This window comes from Agelaius tricolor, unplaced genomic scaffold, assembly GCF_023055355.1.
Source record: "Agelaius tricolor isolate 1412-34295 unplaced genomic scaffold, bAgeTri1.0.p SCAF_7, whole genome shotgun sequence".
Lineage (NCBI taxonomy): Eukaryota > Metazoa > Chordata > Aves > Passeriformes > Icteridae > Agelaius > Agelaius tricolor.
The window spans coordinates 47,872,941-47,896,326 of NW_027269267.1; the positions used below are offsets into that span (position 1 = coordinate 47,872,941).

The window sequence follows — 23,386 nt, forward strand, 5'->3', positions numbered from 1 at the left end:
CTGTAGGCAAAACCTGTTCCTCTGAGCATAACACAGGAGTCAGCCCTGCAGGAAAGACACCTTAGAGGAACACACCTGCAAAACCAAACCAACAGTGTCTCGACATGAGGTCTTGTTCCTGACAACATCCACATCTGCCCATCACTTCCAACAAGAACAAAATTTTGACACAAACATTTCCATACAGTTCATGCAATTCATATTTTGGATCTTTCAGCTGCAGATATAATTTGAAATAAGAATACTGTATTCACTGGAAATATGATATCAACATTTAATTATTTTGTGAGGTCAAAGCAATACTTTTCTTATTTTTTTTTAATTTTTAGTATTCATAGTTTAGGATTCATCCAAGCACAATTAACAAGTTTTACTTTCAATAGTACAATGCTTCTTTTTTGACTTGCAAAAAGATGGAGAATGGAAAAAAGTAAAAGGTAGACAACAAAGACTGTGCACACACATGGGATAGATTAAACTGCTAGGAAAACTTTGCTTGAGATCTGAGACACTTGGTTTCCTGTACCCGAGGAAGAACTTGAATTAGTATCTTGAATTTATTGCAATTAAATGGCACCTACTCACCTTAATAGTTGGCAGTGCATGCACACATATACAATATTGCTGGACTGCAACTCTCTTAAATGGTGTCAGCAAGAAAGCTATAAAACTTAAGTCCATGAAACACACTAGGGAGAAGAAACACAATTCTTTTCAGAAGTATTTGTTAAATTCTTTATTCAGTTTGCTTTTTTTTCATGGAGCCTTTATGATCAAAAGAATAGCTTTAAATATTCATTGCCTACTTTTAACAAAATATGGAATAAACTGCAAAAAATGTAATTTACTGAGCTGAGAATCAAGTGCTACATGTTAGAGAATCCATTGCTTCAAGAAGACTAAATATACATTACCTTTATTATCAAGTAAATTTTAACAGAACTTAATTTTGCCACCCTTCTGCTCATCCATCTCTATATCTTATACTTTCTTTGCAAAATGACTTTTTCATAATTTTTTATTAAACAAAAATATTTTCACTTCATTTATCTTAGATTTATACCTCCACATAAGGAGCAACACATGATGAACTCCAAGCAGGAAAAACATAAACTTTCAGAAGGAAGCAGAAGTCTACTGCAGTAATGATAATTTCTTTTCTTGATTAGAAACAATTAAATATAGATCTAAAGAAATGAAAGCTCCCATCTCACTTTCTATAGATTTATCCTTCATTTGTAACAGTATGGATTCCAATAAGGATTTTGTTCTATAGCACCTTAGTGCATTCAATAAAAAAGCAAGCTTATCAAACCATGAAGTATTTAAAATTCCATACAGTATAGGCCAGATTAAAAAAGGGTTACTATGTGACCAAATTATAGGATGCCATTTAATTATTTTAAGAGATACAGAAGGAAGAGTTTATACGCAGGCAGATTTAAAAAAGAAAACTTTGTATAATCTGGTATGGTTTCAGTTTTAAATATGTAGGCAAAGCCCTCACTTAGCTGTCCATTATTGGTTTCTTTTTCCAAGTTAGCATGAGTCATATTCATTAAAATTTTCATACTTCAGCAACTCTGACATTCAGAGACGGTTTTCAAATGTATCTTTGAAATAGTCCCTTCTGTTGTTAAGATGCCATGGAAGTTACAGCCTCAACAGCACTCTACAGTCAACTGATGGAGACATGGATGAGCATAGGAATGGTGGCAGTGACTTTGGAACTCAGAAGCAGGAAATATTTCACAAATTAATTCTTCTCCTTGCAAGAGCGCCTTGTGAAACACTCTACCTTACATTTCTGGAAAAAAAAAATGTGGGAAAACCCAGAAATCAATCAAAAAAGTCATGGGCTTAAATGCAAATAATGCCTTTTCATTTCTTTCAGCATATTCCATCAAATTTTGCATTTGTATTCTTATTAAAAGAAATAACCTAGACAGTTTATGACAGTTTAAAAAAATGTTGCACTGTTAAGTCTACTGTAATTTGGCCAAAAACTTATGGTGGGGCTTTCAGCTCTGAAACTCTTTCATGAAGATGCCTAACTCATATCCATCTAGATCTACCTCAAATCCTGTGGACAACACTTTCAGGTAAATCCTTTTCTTAGCTGTTATTTTGTATTTCTATTGTCTTTAGGTTTCCTGGTCATCAGGATTCTTAATATTTTCAACCATATGATACCTTTATATATACTGCAGATGTAACTAAGATGGTAATTTAACCTTAAAACTTGCTGGATCTGCACACCTGATGTAGCTGCAGTACTAAGGCTTATAAAATTTCTTTTTTGTGTCCTCAGTGCTTTGCTAACCAATTGTATTGAGATAGAAAACATGAAACAAATACAACATACTATTACTTCCCATAGAGTTTAGGTTAATAAAAATAGATGCTATATTGGGATATTTTCCAAGAATTGTTTACTGCCAAATGTTAATGAATAGTAATTTAGATTTAATCAGGACAGTATTTCACATAAATTTCCAATTAAAAGGAATGTGTTCTTCTATTGCCAAGAGATAAGTGGTGTTCAATAAAGTTTAAAATAGATCTAAAATTCAATTTTGATTTTTATACACATTTTACTAAATCCATATCAAGAGGCATAAAAGCTAGTTTATTTGAGAATGCCATACAATCTACTTAACAAAGAGATTTAATTTATGATTACATGTTATGTGCTTTGTGAGTCAGATATCAGTGACCAGCTATCGTTAAAGATACAAAGATATATATTCACTAATTAAAAAAAAGCATATTTAACACTGAGAAATTTATTTAATTTTTTTTTGAAGGATGAGTTATTCCTTTAAAAAATTATGAAGTATACCAATATTAATAATCTGAAGACAAATTTCAGATAACTATTGAACCTGAAATCCACATAGAACCATAGAATGGTTTTGGTTGGAATGGATGATGATCTTTTTCTAATCTCCTTGCCATGGATGGGGAACATTTCATTACACCAAAGTTGCTCAGAGCTCCATCCACACTTCCAAAAATAGGGCATTCACAACATCTCTGGCCAATCTGCTCTAGTGCTTTGCCACCTTCTCAGCAATTTTTTTTTTAATATCTAATTAAACCATCCCTATTTCAGTTTGAACCCATTCCCTCTTTGTCTTGTCACTACATGCTCTTGCAAATGTCTCCCTCCATTTTTCTTGTAGGCTCAGTTCTAGTGCTGGAAGACCACAATTAGGTCACCCTGAATTCTTCTCTCTTCCAGGCTGAACAAACGAAGTTCTGTCAGCCCTTCCTTGTAGGAGAGATGCTCCATCCCTCTAATCATCTTGGCTCTCCTCTTGCATCCAGAGGTGGATCTCTGGATTTGCTCCAATGGGTCAAAGTTTTTCCTGTACTGGGGACTGCAGAGCTGGATGCAGCACTCCAGGTAGGGTCTCACCAGAGAGGAGTAGAAGACAGAATCACCTCTCTTGACTTGCTTTTGATGCAGACCATGGTATCCATAGCTTCCTGGTCTACGTGGATGTTGTTGGTTCATTTCTCATCTCTCATCCACCACCACCACCCCCAAGTCCTTCTCACTCGCCCTGCTCTCCATCAGTTCACCCCAGCCCTCACTGATACTGGGGATTCACCCAACCCAGCTGCAGCACCTTGCACTTGATCTTATTGAACCTTACGACATTCCCATGGGCCCACTTGTCAAGCTTGTTCTGGTTCCTCCAGATGGCATTCCCTCCTTCAGGTGTGTCATCAGCACCCCTTAGCTTAGCGTCCTCCGCAAATTTGCTGAGGGTGAACCTGATCTCACTGCCTACATCAGTGATGAAAGTATAAATAAAACTGGTTCCAGTATAGACTCTTGAGGGACACCACTCCTCTCCACAGGGACTCCGAGTCATTGACCACTTCTCTCTGGATGCAACTTCCCAACTGACTCCTCATTCATCTAACAGTCCACCTGTAAAATCCATTTCTCTCCAATTTAAACAAGTGAAATATTTTTCTCTTCTGTTTTTCTGCAACGCTTAACTGCTAAATTACTTCTGGCTCCTTTTTGCAAATCTGTCACTAGTCATCTTCAAGAATAATTTGTCATTAAAATGGCAAAGTTTCAGCAGCCTTTCTCTGTTTGGTCACTGGGCTACTGATCATTTCCCTGTCCTCAGTAAGTTAACAGTACCCAAGACAGCCATGGCAAGGGAGGGAATACATACTGTCAGTTTATCAGATGCAAAAGGATAAGCAAGAAAGAGCTGAGTCATTACTTAAGGGGCACCAAACATTGATGCTGGGAAGGATGAAGTGTCTACACTTCTGCTTCAGCTTTCATCAAAGATGTTAGGGATTAATGGACATCACACTAAGACAAAATAAGGAAAAAAAGTTACTTAGGTATAAGTCAGATAAAATTTCATCAAGTTGGTGAACTTGTCTACAGGAGATTTAGAAAAGTAACTAAGGAAAGAGAATAAATGATCATCCAAAGTATCAAAAAGAGCAAAATCAATTTTTTTTTTAAGGGAAGGAAAATTTCCCTAACAAACTGGGTCCCATTGAGGAAGAATGTGTTAGTATAAAAATATGGAATATCAACAGGTGTTTACTGTCGACCAGTACATTATGCCCTAACAAATTTCATTCAACCAGATACCTCATCTCATTAGTATGTTTGAAATATTAGGGTATTTCAGACAGTGCCTTGTACTATTTTCTTAAATGGCCTAGAAAATTACAGTAAAGAAAATCTGCCGCAAGGTAAGAATATGAATGGTTGGGAAAATGTACTTGGATGTTATTCATTGCACGCAGTAGTACAAGAAAAAAATGTTGTGCATGTTTACATATGTATTTGTCTTTCCTTAACTACTGTTTAATACATTTATCATTTTATAACAGCAAATAGAGTTCATTATTCAATTTGCAGACTTCAGACTGGACTAGGCTTTGGAGACCATACTAAAATTCAAAGAGACTTGAGAAACTGAAGTTGTTTATCTTCCAAAAAAACTGCAGACTGAATGTTTGCTAATAATAATACATTTTTAGCTTAAAAGAATAGGAAAGATAGCCATTGTCCTCACTTAAAAACTACATCCTGACAGTCAAACTGCACATATGAATATTTGGGGCGAATAAGAAAATTGCCCAAAACTTTACCATAGTTATTCTATTACTTGGTATTTTCTTCAGTCCTCTTCTTTAGATTATCATAAATAATAAGCCTTCTCATTTTAGGTTTTATAGGTAGCAGTGCTTTGTACTGCCCATGTAAATTCTACTGGACAGGTAACACATGTTCTGATCATCGCAGTATCCTAATTAGCGACCTTCTTTGTTAATTATGCTTTCTTATTTGTTATATGCTGTAGCAATCAAACCACCAAGCTCAGATTAGAACAAAATAATGAAAAAATATTTCAGTCCTTATTTACACACTTGCAGCTACAAACAAAGTTGTGTTTGGGTTTTACATTTAAATTTAATTTATATGTAATCTTATGGAACTGCTAAAACCTACTGGAATAAAATGGAAAAAATATTGACTTTCCATTAAAAGCATTTTTTTAAAAATCAGAAAAATATCTGTCAGTTATAATTCACTCAGCTTTGAGGAGAAATTTGAGGAGAAGGGGAGAAAAGGAGAGTAAGAGAGAGATTAAGTAGAAAGATATCCGCACCACATAGTTTTTTGTGGCATCCTGCTGGTCCTTCTTCACCCTGGTCTTCTGTGGGGGAGTCCCAGATTCATTCTTCTGTACAAAAACACTTCTGTACAGTCCAAGTCCCAGGTATCCACAGGGCAGAAATGCCATTCCCACAGCCTGGGTTGGCATGTGTATCCTTCCCCACAGTTTGTGACCATATAATTTTTTTTTTGTTTGGATAAGTCTTATCTCAAGTTCCCATAGTCTGCATGCTCTGGTGTGCTACTTGCAAGTCTTCACCTTTGTTAGACGTGGAATTAAGGCCTTCCTGTTTTGCCACTTGTGCTTATCTCAAGTTCCTGATGTGGTGGCTTATCTTACAGGAACTTTCTTCTTTAACAGTGTTTTGAGAAATGCAACTGCATTCTTTAAGTTCTCACAACATTCTACCTTTAAAAAAATCTGTGAGCAAGGGATTAAAAATATGGCATAGTTTGTTAGGCAAAATCAGAGAAAATGCAATAGGAAAAAAATTCTGCAAACAGAAATAATTATAATTATGTGAAACTTTATATATAAACTAATGTAAAAAAAAAATTTAGAATGTCCTTAACCATAGAATCAAATCTTTCTGCTTTTGTACTATGAACCTAAAGCCAGGAATTTTCAAGCAATTTTTGATATTAAATTGTTATGTTAACAGTTATTACTGTAAGTGTCATGACATTTGGATGGAAAACTATCAAGTTGTTCAAACAATTACAATACTCTAATCTGAATCAAATAGTATTTTTTTCCAAGGGAAAAAGCCCCAACAATATACACTTTGGGACACTCAGTTCAAATGGAAGTGTGAATAGGCAGATTAAAAAACCATTCTCAAATATTTGTTTTTTTAATTTGGTCAGACACTGAATGTAAATAATCAAAAGACCATTTGTACACATAATCATAGACAAAGCCCCATCTTTCCTTTTCAAAAGGAAGGACAGAAGTGACAAGAGTTTATTTTATTGCCTTATATTCAGTGCTGAAGAATTCTTTTTAAGAAATAATATATTTCTGAAAAAAAAGTGTAACTTCTTGCTCGCTTCTTTTTAATGCATTATCTGATTGTGATAGGAGATGTGAAAGAATGAAATGCATTGTAAATAAAGATTTCATTGTCATTTAAGTTACTTTAAAATTAAAATGGCAGTCAGAGATCCTCAAGAGCATAACTACATGTGTATTTTCTTGTTGGGATTCCCAGAAAGACCATGAAGTCAGAAGTTGTCCAGACATCCACCATTCCTTGAAAACAACAGAAAAAATCTCTAAGGCAATATAAAACTTTAAACTACTCTTATTCATGTGACAACAAGGCACTTGATATAAGCAACAAATATCTCGACTGCAGCTAGAAAGTTTAATATCATGGAGAAAAAAACAGTAGCTTCCTAATCTGGAAATACACAATTTTTCAGAGTCTGGGAATCTGTCTACTGAGACTAGAAAATAGAGGAAGGATAAGGTACTAAAAGTTTGATGCAAAATAATAAGTCAAGTGAAAGAATATACCTCTGATAGGGGTATTACATACCATGAGAGATAGGGAAAATAGGGAAATGCTTCTCCTGTTAGTGTGTGTATAATATATTTTCCTATAAAATAAAATAAGAAAGAAAATCATGTCAGACTTATTAAAAAAACCTCCAAAGTTTCTTTTAAAACAACCTGTTCACAGAGGATCCTTAAAAAATATCTCATAAAAGGTTTTCAATGGTAAAATTACCCCAAAATCATTTTTTTTTTTTTTTTTTTACTTCAAAAGAACCTGTGAGCTGAAATATAACCATTGTAAGGTCATGTCTAGAACAGTAAACAAAATTTCCCTGTGCCTGTTCTCTGCCCTGTTCAGCCACTGGACCCAGGCCAAATGGCATGGCACCATTTACCTCCATATGGCTAAATGCTCTTTTCCTCCAAAATTCTAGCTGTATTCACAGCGCCTACTGAGTATATTCCCTGAATTATGGTAACTTCTGAATGAGGTCAAAAGATGCTGGTTTATACAACCAAAAATAATTTTAAGGCTGTGATGCCTTATCAGTATTGAGCATCTTATGCCAGTTACATTGGCTCTGTTTAACTTAACTAAGTCAAATATAATTTAATACTACATACGTAGTTGCAAAATGTTAGCAGTTCCCTTTTTATAGAGACTATGTTGCAAACCATTGGTGTCTCTATTCCTGTGATTTGCCAACATATATTTGAAAGTATTCAAATCAGATTAAAAATAAACATTGAATAAAAGATCAACAGGAAACTGCATATTTTTTGAACAGAACATGAAAGCAAATTGGTTCTAAGAAGATTCTGAATCGTAGAAAAATGACAGCAACTATTATTGAATCTAGAAAAGAAAAAACACCCTATTTTCTTTGCATCACCAGAGATTGATGTCATTCATAAAAACACCACTAGAAGTGTTAGTTTTAGATCAAAACAAAAAACATAGTGATTTTTATAATATATTCTAGCACTTAAAATATCTAGTAATATTGTCTCTGTAAATCAGCAAGTGGTATGGATGACTGGCCTCCAAATGCTAAGGTCTAAGGATATTAGGTGGAGTGTGGCATAGGAGCAGAGAGGTGTGTGCTCTGCCAAATCTGTAGTAGATGGAGTTCAGCTGTTTCTCTTGACCATAACTTAGGACAGAAGACAGGACATTTTCTTCAAATAAGGGTGATTAATAGGCAACTTGGGAACTGTGGGTAAAAAATATGTATTTCACAAGAGAACTGATAACTGCTACAACCAGAGAAACTGTGGGAAATGATTTAGGAATTTAAGAACTTTAATATTCTTTAACTTCCCTACTTTTTGAAAATAATTATGGTCATAATTTCATTTTCTCTAGCCTTAGTTTACTTGTGAATCTACCCACAACAAATCCTGTAGCATTTGCACTTCTTAAATGAAATTCTCTGACCATTTAAAAATTGCTTTAGGGTGTGTTTATACAATTGCTTGTGATCCTGGTGAAATGGATTAAGAAATTGCTGTCCCTCAAGCTTATATAAGATAAGCAACTGCTCTTCTAGGCTACTGCAATGCCAAATAAAATGTATTTGTTCAAGTCACCACTAGGGGCAATTCATATATCATTTTTTAATCTGGCATTACTAGGGAGACACTCATAAACAACTGTGAAGAAATATTTTAAAAACCTGAAATAAGTGCAGTTGGTCGTGTCACCACACTTTCAGAAACCTAACATGTGCTGTGCTAGCTCACTTTTAATTTTGAGAAAACACACCATTTAACTGTTTAACTTATTGAAGGCAAAATCATTCTCAAAAATTCAATCCCGGTTGAAAACTCACTACAAAAAACCATACAGAAGTACTGACAAATGAATCAGCTCTGGTTTTCTTTTTGTCTGGTTTTGTTATTCCTTTTTTGCCATTAGAAAACAATGATAGTAAATAAGTGTAGGCATATCTATAGTATTTTAAATATGACTTTGCATACTATTATGGGAGGAAAATCAACTCAACAACTTGACTCAGAGGAATACCATGGCATTATGTGTATGCATTATAAACAACGTAAGAGTTTAATTTCTCCCAACTACCACCTATTCCCAGGGTTTCTCAGTTTACTTACCCAAATAGATTCAGAATATATCTACATATCATAAAAATTGTTCAAAGGCTTTGTACACACCAAAAGTTTAAATAATAATTCTAAAGCATTACTTATTTGCTTAAATCACTTAGCACACTGACATTTTCTGCACTGAGATTTGATCTCTGTTGCTATAGGATATGAAAAAAAACAACGGGGACACTGGAATCTCCAAAGTAAAAAGAAGGATGCTTAATTTCTGACTCCAACATTTATAGATTTTCAAAAGTGACAGTGGATTGGAGGGTGACAGTGCCACCTCTCCAATGACACTGGACAAACCAACAGTCCATCAAATTTCTCCTCCTCCAGAAAAGAATGCAAAACAATAATTATTTAGAGAAAAGCACATGACAAAGTTCATTACAAGAATGTTAACATCAGAAGACTTAGAAGAACTTAGAAGAACAGGGTGACAGATCTCTCAATGGATCTCCCATCCCATCAATTTCTTTCTCCACTTTCTTTAGCTTGAGTATGCTATAGTTCTGTTTCACAGCATCTTTTTAACACTCTCTAGCTTCTGAATGTGTAATTAACCACCCACCAAATAAGCATCTTTATAGCTGAAGTGCATGTTCATTCATTCGTGTGAGAACTCCCACATTAAAGTGAGAATTGTTGTAAAACTATCCATTCTAGTATCATCCTTACCCAAAGCACAGAGCTCTCTTTTTATTTTTGCTTGGTTTTTTTTGTTTTTGTTTTTTTAGGTTTTTTTTTTTGTTTTGTTTGTCTGTTTGTTTGTTTTGGTTTTGTGCTTATTCTCATTAAAATTTAGCGTCTGCTGGATTAAATTATGTGACAGGATAAAATTCAGTAACAAAATTACGCCTTATCCTTATAGTTTGTTGAGAGGTATATCCCTTCTCTTATTAGTAACTGCCATTCCCCAGTACACACATAAGCTCATCACTCTCAGACTCACTTGCTGTATCTTTTGACTTTATGTCATGCAAAGAGTCACATAAACTAAGACTACTCTTAACCCTAAGGGGTTTCTTTGCATGATGGCTCCTCTGTTGCTTGTTTTATCAATCAATAACCAACTAAAACTCAACTTCAGTCCTAATCCACCAGTTCTCCCTGGGGTAGAACATGCAAATAGCTTGACATAAATCATGTGCCTAAAAATAAACAGTACTCCAAACCTTTGCAATAGAAAGAAGGAAAAAGGAGGGTTAAAATCTTACTCATTTGGACACCTACTTCAAGCTTTTTTTCTTTTGAAGTGCTTTTTACTACTTGAAAGATTTATTAAAAGGATATATATCCCTAGGCCATTTTTCCTATAAAACATGAGCATGAGACTTCCTTAGGGACATGACTATGTGAATTTATTTCATTTGAAGAGCATTAGAAAGGCAAAAACACAAAGAGAAAGTGTCAGGAATCTGACTCATAACAGGAACATAAAGATTAACCACTTTCATCTGTTTGCCTGACTAATAGATAAAGAAAAAAGAGCCTTGAATACTTTCAAGCAAAGTCTGTAAAGTTATTCAAGATTTGAGCGGCAATGAATAATCCAGGGAAACTACATCAAGGGTGGAGGTTGAGAAATGCTGTTTAATAAACAAAAATACAATGTGATACACAGTGTGCAACCAACAGACAGGAAAGTTTACCTGTGATCATTATTATTTTGGCTATATTTCATGGAACACATAAGATACGGATGGAAGGCTGCAAGACATCAAAGTTTTTCCCTTTGACAACCTAAAAAATAAGTGTAATTTCATAGTTCTGTTCATATGTCTATGTCAATCTCATATCAGTAGACTAAGACATATTTGACTAGTAAGTTAATTATTTTAATGTAATTCCCATGAGTATGGTCCCTAGAACTCCAGTAGAACTACTTTTTGTTCTTCTTGATGGAGAAGCAAGCCTAGACAAATTACAGAGTTAATATTTTTTTATGTACCAGAAGTTTTAACTGAAACTCAAATGTATTTTGTTTTTCTCTCATTTGATAATCCAGAATATGTTCTTTGCCTCCCCGGCATATGTCAAAAACATTCACTGGGAAATATGAAGATAAGATTCTGTGAAAACCTAACTAAAGCAACCTGTTTAATTCTTCTACTTCATGCTCAGAAATTTATTAATTAACTATAAATACTGACAATGACTGCTTCTTCAATATAGCTTTTTTTGGGGGGTAGCTCTTCTTTTCTGTAAATAGACAAAATAATTGTGATCATGATATGAACTAAGATAATCAAGATAGTTTTCCAGATTTCATTTTATGATACTCAAGTGTTCATACATCTTCATGCAGGAAAAAAAGCTGGCATACATGCCAAATTAATGCATCTCTTACTGCAAAAAATTATTTATGTACCAAAATATGAAAGGTTCAAGTAATGTTAAGTATGTCAATGCCTATACATGGGTTCAAGTAATGTTAAGTATGTCAATGCCTTTACATGATATACTGAAGAGTCCAGATTTTAATTATTAAAAAAATCCAAGACTTTATTTCAGTTACTGACATAACTGAAATAAAAACATATGAATAACAAATAACCTAAAGCATTTTCTACCTTTTTTCCTTATAATTGCTTGATAGCTTGTACTACATGGACAGGTGATAAAAAGCCTAAATCACTTTCTTGGGTTGCACTATAATATATATTCATTGAGTGACCTCTGAAGTATAATTAGAAAATATAGTTTTTTGGAATGTACTGTCATTTATATTTATCTATTTAGGTGAAGTAAAGATAGAATATCTAACTTATCAATGGTTCACATCAAATTATCAATTTAAATATTAATGCAGATTTAAAAATTACTGATTTATAGCATGGCAAGAAATGATGCAATTCTCCTCAAATCACAATATCTGAATAGACCTAATCAGTTAAGAAGTATTAAACACAGAAGAGACAGCATTCTATCTATCTATATATTACTTGATTAAAACTATTTTATATGAAAATACAGCCATCTTTTAGAGCATGTAACTAGACACTAAGTAGCCAGTATTCACTATAGATTATTTCATATATTTCATCATAAGTGATGCATTTCTAGACTCTCAGAAATTACTGAAGTTTCATCTGTCCTATTCTAGATGAAGATTTCTAGGCATTTCTTCCCACTGCTCTCCTAAGCAGCACATACTCAGATCAGTTCCTGGATAAAAATGAACTGTGTCTTCTGTTTGATTTAGAATAGTTTTTGTCTCTTTTTTATCTCTGAATACTGAGAAAAAAGTTGAGGCACCAGGGAGTTTTCAGTCCAGCTGTTGTGGCATAGATCAATATTTAAAATGCACAGTGGTGATTTTTCTTCCTTTGAAAGTAGGACTGTGCCCCGAATTCTGGTACTGTTAAATCCAAGACTTTATCAGTGTTAAACACAAACCCTAATATTGGTTTTTATCCAGAAGCACTACTCCACTGACAAACTAAACAAAACAGTAATATACTTCAGTCATCAAGTAAATATAACAGTAATAAAATTTTTAATTTGTGTTTGATTTTTGTGCTTCCCTGGAGGAATTTTCAAGCTATAATACTTTATGAATTAGGAGTTAAAACATTCCAGCTTGAGGGAAATAACTCCTTCAACCTTATTTCTTGATTTCACAGAGTTAGAACAACAAACTTTTGAGAGCTCATGAGTGCATGGGTAAAGCTGGCCAATGCAAAGATTCCTGGTTGAAAATACAATGTTTCATCACTTTCCTAGGGATAAATTTTCTTCTAAAATGTTACTTAGTAAGGTACAGGTGAATTGCAGGTATTCTGTGTATCATCTTATTGACACCAACTTCTCATGCGTGGGGTTTATGAGCCAGGTGACAATAGGCAATTTTGCTGCCATATCCCTCTCCTACATTTCACCATAAAGCTTTTAATTCTGTAATTATGTCCCCGATGCAGTGTACTCTGTGACACCCCTCCCAAGTGGGCAGATGTTCCTAAGCAGATCTCTTATGTTGTGAAAGGAATCTCCCTTGGGTTTAGCACTGTCAGACTGCATTAAGAGCAGGTATGAAAGGTAAGAAGCAGATGCATCGTGCTATTTCTGTTTGACACACTGTACCTCCAGCCAATGTTTTCTACTGGTACAGCAACACTGAGCCAACAGGCTAATGAATGGAGCCTGCAGAATACATTGTTAACCTGCAACCTCATCCAGTCTCCATGCAGTCTATTAAGTCAGTACTCCTATTATTCACATTTTTCTGTTTACTGCTGCTGATGCATTTGCTGTTGTACTTTATTTTGCTCACAGTAATATACAGCTGTCTCAGAACCAAAATACCAAGGTGAGTAGACCAGCACTGGAGGGAGAAGAGGAGGAGGCTGTGAGGGGCAGTTGGTGACCTGCCGACTTACTTGCACGACGAAGCTTGCAGCATCTCTTTTTCCCTCTGTCTCTTCTCACTGACGGCCCCAGAGCACATCTGCGTCACATGCAAGGGAGGGGGCGGCTTGGTGAGAGGCGCCGAGATAGACAGAAAATTGTATACTGAGGACCTTGACAGCCTCACGGGCGGGATTTTTTTTTCCCCTCCTACGTACAGTGCATATAAAGGAGACCCGATTTCTTCCAGTGCCAGCTCTCAGGCTTTGCCATCCCAGATAACGGCAGGCATGGGACTCCCCAGAGAAACGGGATGGGAAGGCGGGAGGTGGAGAGAGGCTTCCAGGTGACTTTTTCCTCTCTGCCTGCACTCGGTCACGGAGCTCTAAGAGACTGAGGAGGTGCCACCTGCCTCCCGCTGTGGCTGCTGCCGCCGCCGCTCCTCTCCGGGCTCTAGCTCGCTCCCTCGTTAATCAGATTAGCGCGTCCTAGCAGCCTCCCTCACCCGCTCTTCCCTCGCAAGTGTCCGTCTCCCCTGAGAGATGTCTCTCAATTCTGCCTCTCTCTCCTCCCCTTTCCACTGATCACCGTGCAGTCCTCGTCAGCTCTGGGCATCTCTCCCTCTCTCTTTCTCCCTTTCCTGCTGGGTGTCTCTACCTCCTCTTGGCTCTGTGCATCGCTCCATCCATCCTCCCTCTCTCTCCGCACTGGTGTGTGCGCGCATCTCTCTCCGCCCGGCGGCTGCCACCCCTCGCCCTACAAGCCCAGCGCTGCCCGGAGGAGCCGCCGCCGCCGCCGCCGCTGCCGGAGCGGGGCCGCCCCGCGCTGCCGCCGCCGCCGCCTGGCCCTGCCTGGCCGCCGTGAGTCCCGCCTCAGCCCGTGCCCGTCCCCCGCCCGCCGCGGCACCATGTCCGGCTCCGGCAGGAAAGACTTCGACGTGAAGCACATCCTGCGCCTCCGCTGGAAACTGTTCAGCCACCCCTCGCCGGCGGGCGGCCCGGCGGGGGGAGGCTGCCTGCCGCCCGACAGCAGCTTCGAGCACTGGGGACCGAGCCAGAGCCGCCTGCTGAAGAGCCAAGAAAGAGGCAACGGCGTCTTCTGGAAGAAATCCACCTCCTCCGCCTCCTCCTCGGCGGCCACCACGGCCAGCCCGCCCAACGGGACGCTGCTGCCCGCCGGCGGCCGGCCGGCCACGGGGCACGGCCCGGGACCGCCGCCGCCCCGCACCGTCTTCTACGTGGAGTCCCTGGAGGAGGAGGAGGAGGAGGAGGCGGTGCCCGGCGGGATGGAGGTGGCCCGCGAGCCCGAGAAGCCCCTGGCGGCGCCGGAGCGGGAGGAGGCGCCGGGGGGCTGCGCCGATGGAGGCAGCCGGGCAACAGGTGACGGAGGCGGGCACAGGTAGGGCAGCGCGGCCGCTCCGGCGCCACCTGCGCGGCGGGCGCGGCCGGGTCCGCGGGGCCATCGCGGGGCTGTGCGGCCCCGGGGCAGTGGCGGGGCGGGGGCGCAGCCGGGCCGGTGCGCTGGCCTTGGTGCGGGAGGGTGCGGGTCTGGGCGCGGGACGGTTCCTACAGTTTGAACTGGCAGGGTTGGGAGGCGAAGGGAAGGGCGGCTGGAGGGCTGCGCAGGGTCCCGGGAGAGACCGGCCAGCCTCACGGTCAAGGTGCCGCGGACCAGGGATGCTGCCCTTGGCCTGTCCCCGGCCGTGCCCCTGCTCCTGGCCTGCGGCTGCCCCTGACCTGTCCCTGTCCCTGTCCCTGTCCCTGTCCTTGTCCTTGTCCCTGTCCTGTCCCTGTCCCTGTCCTGTCCCTGTCCGCACCTCCGCCCCCGCACCTGGGCTGCCCGTGCCCATGGGGCTGGCCCGAGAACAGGCTCCTCTCAAAGCCGGCGCTCCGCGCTGGGGATCGTCGCTACCCAACTTTCTCAGAAGTTTATTAAAACGCTAGCGGGAGGTGGTGTTGTTCTGGGTACTGGGATGACAGGTGAAAGCTCGGAAGTAAAGGCTTCCACTTTCTTGAAACTCGGTGGTGTTACAGCCTACCTCAGAGAAAAATAAGACTTCTAAGAATTTTATGAGTCATCAACCGAGTGACACATGAGAGAATGTAAGAGCAAGAAAGACACATCCAGATTCTTATGTTTCATACAAATGCGTTAATATTGAATTGCTTTTCCTTCCCATTCCCTGCCCTCCTCATGCCCAGCTGAAACAGAAATTAAAACCTTTTGAAGAAGGAAAAGTAGCTGACAGAGACGTTTCAGAAAAACTCTGATAGTCCTAAGCGTAAAATGACTCATTACTTTAACTCTGCTTGCTCCTGCCTCCCCACAGTTAAGATTACTTCATTTTCATTTCCCTTGGTTTTTGTTTGTTTTTTTTTTTTTTTCCCTATGGAAAGAAATGTACTGTTCAGTTTCTAAACATGAAAAGAAATAAAATAAATTATTTGTTTTCTTGTTCTTTTTTTCATATTAAAAGTTAAATATATAGTATTAAATATTTTATGACATGAAGGGATAGCACTGTGCTTATGTTTGGATTAGTATAGCTGTAGATAAACATATGGGTGTGTAACTTTGAGTATGTTACATCTTTTCAGAGAGCTCTAAAGCATATATTCTCTCCTTGAATCTCTTATTGTTTTGTCAGCATAGTTGATTTCATAGGAGCTACATACTTTTAAACATGTGAAATAGCTGCTAAGTGAGTTAGGGTATATTTTTAAAGCACAAGCAATACTGAAGTTTTTATGAACACTGGAAGTTGTTCTGAGCAACAAGAAGGATTCAATTCAAATTATCAGATACACTACAAAGACAGGTAGTACACCAACCCTAAAATTATATCTTCAAGGTTTTTTAAGAGGGAATGGGAGAGGTTAAAACTATTACAAATATAATTTCATTCTTTGGACTTTTCATTTAGGTGTGTCACTGATGTGAGATTCTGTAGAGATCTGCATTTAGAACTAACAGAAATTTACTGAGTGGCACCACTTGATTTGTACATAAGATTTGACTTGATAGAATGTATGTACTGTGTGACACTATGTATCTGATTACTGCTCTCGATTTTCATAATCCATTTGTTTCATGTTCTTCATTCATTGTTTCTGAAACAACACATCTAGTCATCAGTAGCTCATAATCCTGTTGAAGAAATATGCTCGAATTTGTTCAGATTTAAAATAACTGCTTCAGGAGATGTGATATCATTATTGATGAAAATGCCACCTTTCGAGGTATGAAAATGTTTAAGATAGTTTTAGGGTCTAAGACTTGACTTTCTGTTTCTTATTAAGGAACCTTTCATTTCCCTCTATGAACTTTGTATGTTATGTCGAGAGGTGGTCAAGTGCTGCAAAAATGACAGTTCTGTGCTTGAAAGTTCTTTGATCCAACAGTCTTCTAATGCCCTGGAAAGTTATGTCTCACTCATTCTGTAGACATACATATTTTTATAAATGTTTTTTCTGCTATTGGAATATATGTAGAAGTGAAAATTGCTTTTTGTTTTTTATTTTTAGTGCCTACTTAGTATCATTGAATCTCCAAAATAGTGTTGGTTGTATGCTTGTTTGGGGTTTTTGTTTGTTAGTTTCTTTGTATTAATTTTTTTTCTCATTTAGTCTCCTCAGCTTGGTACCTTAATTTTGTACTGGTATCCTTTTTCAGCTCAGCTGGATTTGTTTTTCAGTGGAGTTTTAGTTACTGTTTCTAGATCTAAGCTAAACACAAAGCTGGACGATCTTGAATTCTTGGTTTTAATGTTCTGTTAGATATTGTGGGATTTATTTAATGAGATAATATGGTTGTGTGATAATAAATACATTCTACTTTACTAATTTGGGGTTTTTGCATGTTTCTGAAGAACATCCTGTCATGACAACTGTACAGTATATCTATGCATAAGTAAGGAATAAACATGGATAGTCCTACAGGCATTAAGAAGACTGAAGGGTTAGATAGGGAATGTTATAAAGTACTTACCTAATTGTTCTACTTTCTATACTGTATCTGTAAAAAGAAAAAAAAATGTTTTACAGTTAACAATTAGTGTTAGAACATGGTCTGATTGCTTGAAATTGCTTGGAAACATGCATATCAAATTGGTTTAGAGCTGGCATGACAAAATTGTCAATAGATGCAGTGGGTATTTAAAGATTCTTTTTTTTGATCTTCATTTCCTAAGACAAAACTGTTAGGAAAAAAAATCTATAATACGAATTTTTAATTAAAATTTACAAATCAGCCTCAAAATGCTTGGAAAAGACCAGTGCAAAGATTTGTGATGCATCCATCAGAGCCTCAAAGTTTATAATGGAGATTTTACATGCTCATGATGGCTCTTTTCAGATGAGTTGTTAATCAGCCCTCAACATGAATGGGATTCACTTAATAGGAAAAGAGTTAGTATTTTAATTCCTCCTTCCTGAATGGATGGTAGCATGTTTTCCTTGCCTCACACTATTCAAATCCTATGAAGATGTAATTCCTCATGAGCCCTTGGCACTGTTCACCACTACACTCAGTATGTTCCTCACAAACTAGTAACAGGTTTATTTTTACAACAGCCCTATTTTACAGAGGAGGGCAAGCCAGAAAGAGAGATAAAAGAAAAAAAAAATTGAATTGATTGGTTTCAGCGCATATAGCACTTTTCTCCCACTACTTTCTCTGTTCTCAGTTGCACCCATAAATGATGAGCCCATCTGCAAACCAGTCCCAGACTCCTCTGGTTGTGTGTGAGAGAAGTGTAGAACACAGAATTCAATTAACATTTGGTTTAAGAGACACTTCCAAGAAGAATATGCCAGATACGCCTAACCCACATAAAGCAAGCACTGACAATACAGAAGTCTTTCATAAAACATACAAGAATTCAAAAATACAGCTTCTGAAAGAAGATGGCAAATCCTCCCACCATTAGATACTTTTTAATAGTGTACTGTAAAGAAAGAAGCAAAAGGACTGAATACTGTGCCTTCCTCACACAACAGAGTTTCATGCTCAAATGTTGAGTCACTAGGAAAGTAATGAGGAAGGTATTTTACTGTGTTTCTGTCAAGTTTTGTCAATGGGAAGTAAAAAATTCAGTATTAATGGGAATCCAAAAGGTTAATAAGTGAGAGAATGATTATCTAATTCAAACATTAACTGAGAAATTTAGCTTGCAAGTCTCTCTGGTCAAAACTATTTATTTAAATTAAATCACTATGATCAGTGAAGAATCAGGAACATAAAAATGTGCATGGTTAAACTATATGACCAAGGCTTTTGTATAAGCATTTCTTTTGTATTTTTCTGTTCTGAGCCCACAAATCCTGCATTTTGATGCTTTTGCCCATTAGTCTCCACTTCCAAGTTTTCTTCCTTTTCTCCTAGCAACCTACAATCTTGTGGTTGGCATGCTGCTGTAGAAAGTTACGAATTTGAAACCTATCAGGATGAGCAACATTCCCAATGCAGCCTTCTAATTTAATGAGAAAATATTTTGTCCATTTTAGAAAATGTGGATAAAACTGTCATAAAATATGCTACTTGACTACTTCCTGTACTGCTGTAACTTTGTCTAGTCTTAGGAGAAGATTCTGGTCCCTGGTTTCTAAGTAAATGGAGCTTCCTGTTTACAGCTTTCGTCTTGGTACCTGAACTTAAAAGAAGAGGAGAATCAAGATACCTTCCTATGCCTTAATCTGCCCTGTGAGCTCCTATGCCTTAGTCTGCCCTGTGAGCTCTCACAACTTCAAGTATTTTCACAACTGATCATGTGGCCTTTCTGAGGTGTTATCCATATTTGAACCATACCTTCCTTCTCCTGTGATAACCAGATCCTAAAATTAGATCCTGAAGAAGTCAAATTAATAGCTGCTTATGTTTTTTTATTATCTCATATAAACTGCTTTGTTAAGAAGGTAATTTAATTATTGGGGTGGAATATAGATCACAAAATTCTGCATTTCTAGGTTATGGAATCAGAAGAGGATAATCCATTTGTTTTTGTCATGAGCCAGTTTTTCAACTTTATTATGAAACTTCTAAAAATGGTTATATAACTTGTAGGCTTTTATATTTATACTTTTAACTTTCACAATAAAAGAATCAGGGTTGCTACACAACACAGGCCACAGACCTTTCTCCTCCAAAGTTCTTATTCATTCTCAGAGGGTCTATGCTTCGTACATGGGATGCAGAAGAATCAGGTGATAAAAATAGTGCAAGATCACATAGCTAAAGACTGTATATATATACGTGTATGGAATTAGATAAGTTACAAAGAGAATCTAGGTCTAGAATTTCCTAACTTTAAAAACTGGCTTTGGTACTTGTATAACAGCATTTCTAAAGCTTGGCTGTTTGTTTTGGTTTGTTTTTTAACAAAAGAAGCAGAAGAGCACACAAGTCACTTTATGTACTGGCACTTCTTTTGTCCATCACTAGAATGCAGAACTGAAACTTGAGGATTCACTGTGTATCCCATTGCCACTTGAGCTGATAGAATAACTGACATCAAAAGAAAGTCCATAATTTTAAAATTGGTAATTACAATGGTGATTGTGTACTTTCTCTGCAGAAAGATTGAGGACTTCCACAGCGGAAGATATTGTAAGTCTTTAGAGTCTTCCCCTGCATTTGGAATTTTTGTGACAAGCAGATTCATATATCTTTCTTCCTGGTGCTCTGGAACTTACTGTCTTTTGTTACATTCGCTTTGCTTTTTTTTGTGGTTTTTTTTCTTTTTTTTTTTTTTTAATTGAATATGTATTGTCCTGTACCTTATTCTTGCTTTTTTTTTTTCCTGCTTTCCATGGTCTCAAAGGATTCCCAACTGCCTTCTTCAAGTCCTAGGTTCCTTACCCAGAAATCTTTACTTGGTTTTACCAACTTTTCTTACCATCTGCTTCACTGATTTACTAACCAGGTTACTTTCTGTCCAGTCTTGCCTGTACCTTGCCCTAGATGCTTCCAAAAATAAAGTCAGATTTCCCCATGTTCATTAACAGCTTCTTGGACCTCTCATCTTCTGTTTGTCCCTAAGTATTTTGCAATCTTTGAATTTCGATATCATTTAAGCCCTCCCCTATCTCCTTAGCCATTTTTTAAGAAAATCCTAATAGAATTCCTTTCCTATGTTTTTACCTCAGCTCCCCATTTTACTTATTCCTATGTTTTTACCTCAGCTCCCCATTTTACTTTGTTCTCTGATCTGTTTTCCCACTGGCTGCCAAGCTGATGGTGGTATTTGCTGTGTTTAATGGGTCAGCAAGACACTTTAGTTTGTGTAACTTGTTCAGTCCATGATGGGGCTTTATCTTATATTTCTCATCTCATCTCATCTCATCTCATCTCATCTCATCTCATCTCATCTCATCTTTATCTTAGATGCACATTTTTGAAGAAGGTGAATTATCTTTCAGATGTCCTATTTCTCTTCATTGAGTGTAACAATAGTCTAAAGTGGCTAGTTTAGGTTCAAATGTTTGATTTAAATGTTTAATGTTCAATTAAATTTGGTAAAAAGAACACCATTTGAAGTCTGCATTGCAAATTCACACTGTTCTAAAAAGATAGAATAAATGGATAGAATTAATTGAACCTATTATATTTTCACAGTGTTAGTAAAAAGCATATCACTCATCTCAATAAAAGTGTGGATGCTGCTAGAAAACATGAGCCCATTAAACACACTATGAAGGAAAGGACTTGGCCAGGTTTTTGGCTGTTGTTACTCATGTACTTTCAACATTGACAAAACCAACCATTGTTTTTTCCTCTGGACTAAATTGCGCTGTTTTGCAGGAATATTTTTAAAAAATGCAACATTAAGAAAAGATTTGGCAGTGAAAATATCAGTTGCACAGGGAGTGACTGAATCAGAGAAATACCTCTAAAACTATAGACCTCTTAAGGGTAACATCAAAGAACATTACAAAAGGGAAATGCTTTTCAACCTTTTCATAGTCAAAGTAAAAGAAAGAACAGAGAATAGCCATCTTTAAAATCCAGTTGATGGTGAATCATTATAGATAAGTCTGCAAAAGTACTGTTGGCTTGAATATAATTTTTTTCCCTCAATAAAATAATTTCTGGAATAATAACAGTAGGGACCTATATAAGTCTATATATGCTCGAATAAATATGTACCATCTGCATTTCTCTCTTAATATAAACATGATAAGATTTACATATATAAAAGTGCACATATGTATATAATTTATATCGTTCTTAAGAAATAAATCAGAGTTCATTCCTATATAATATTTTTGTGAACAGTGAAGTTCATTTAAATAATTGTACATGAAAAAAAAATAGAGAATATTGTTGGAATCTGTTAAATTCATAAGAATGCTGCTGATACATACAGATAAACATACTCTTAACACATGATCATTGCTTTCCAGCAGCTACTTCTTATCCTTGTGACACATTTTTTTTTATATCCTGTTGGAAGCAGTTTAAGAATTTGCACTTTCTTTTTACATCTCAAGCTTGCATTTTTTAGGTGAAAATTGCTCTGTAAATGTTATGCTATGATGTTTTGGCAGAATTTTCTAGCATACATATTTCCTGGTGTTGTTAGAACAATTTTTTAGAATACAGAATTGATGATCTAAAATAAACTATTTACACTAGGGAAAGAACTAGATGTTATTAAAAATTTCAAAAAAGGAAATTTATCTTGTAAAAAAGTTGAGAACTGCTGCAACTTCCTCAGAAAGACAAGTAACTGTGTCATAATCTCTAATAATACTAAAAAAAAACCAAAACCAACTCAAATCCCCAAACCTCAACTTTACCAAAAATTTAATTCCAGCAGTATCTAAAATTTCTGATTTTTATTTCAAAAAGTCATAACTTACCAATAATTTGAGATGAACATAGATCCATAATATTAAACTATTATGACTTTTTAGTAAGAGTCTAAGTTAAGGTTATAACTTTGTTTAGATGCTTTTCTATTAGTTATTTAAATATTTTATTTCTAAATTTTTGAAAATGTTACTTTCAACTGTAATATTAGGTTGAAACATTATCATAATTTATACTTAAAAAATAGTCTTTTAAGTGAAAACTTTTTTCTTCAAAATAAAAGAAAGAAAGTTTCTCCAAAATTCATGTTAAAATTTAGCTGGAAGTTTCAATACACACTTCAAGTTTATATCACATTGTTCTTTCCATATCTTCTATTTCCAGCTGAAGTCTTGAATATTTGTACTGGCTATGCTGAGGATTACTGTTAGTTTAGGCCAGTGTTACAGTTCTGTAGTCCTAATGATATATATTCAAGGCATCAGAGGTGATTGTCCTGAGTATCCTGGTTTTCCAAACCACATTTGTAATCATATCTCCTATTTCTTTACTCTTCAGTCCTTTGCTACATCTCTCCCTGCCACATTTTGGCTGTCACTCAGACCTTTCCTATCAATTAGAATCCTCAATCCATTCTTTCACTTACTCAGGCACATCTTATCTCTTGATTTCCATTTTCACTACTGTATGTGGAATTTCATCTGTTCTTCTTGACTCATGGAAAATATTGACTTTAATTAATGAGATAAAATTGAAAATAAATTATGGGTGTTTAATTCTCAGAAATGAGCTAACAGAAAAACACAGAGAGAATTAAGACTTGGTTAAATGTTGTGTGTATTCCAAAGTTTGGACTTCAACTTATTATATTAAAATGGAATGTTAGACATAAAAGATGTAAGATTATGTAAAATTGAAAATAAGAGCTTTTATATTTTAGTGTTTGC

The 23,386-nt window shown here is 36.9% G+C and overlaps 1 protein-coding gene and 1 long non-coding RNA gene across 6 annotated transcripts in view; one reads left to right on the forward strand and one right to left on the reverse strand.

The window, feature by feature from the left end:
• Positions 1-2,608: 2,608 nt before the first annotated feature.
• LOC139591882 (uncharacterized) lies at positions 2,609-13,793 on the reverse strand. Of its 2 annotated transcripts, XR_011679788.1 has the most exons (3): positions 13,664-13,793; positions 7,213-7,273; positions 2,609-6,092 (listed from the first exon to the last, which is right to left on the reverse strand). It is a non-coding gene; the product is annotated as an uncharacterized lncRNA (long non-coding RNA). The 2 variants fall into 2 exon arrangements; XR_011679787.1 differs by having other exon boundaries at positions 2,609-7,273.
• Positions 13,794-13,806: 13 nt separating this feature from the next.
• Positions 13,807-23,386, forward strand: part of KLHL1 (kelch like family member 1) — a 192,201-nt gene continuing 182,621 nt past the window's right edge. For 3 of the 4 annotated variants that reach the window (XR_011679785.1, XR_011679786.1, XM_071431098.1), the window contains exon 1: positions 13,871-15,029. Coding sequence is in view for 2 of the 4 variants with exons in the window: in XM_071431098.1 (XP_071287199.1) it covers positions 14,539-15,029 (491 nt within the window). In the remaining 2 variants the exon portion in view is untranslated. Of the gene's footprint in view, positions 15,030-23,386 lie in introns of all 4 variants that reach the window. The other variant, XM_071431099.1, reaches the window with a different exon arrangement.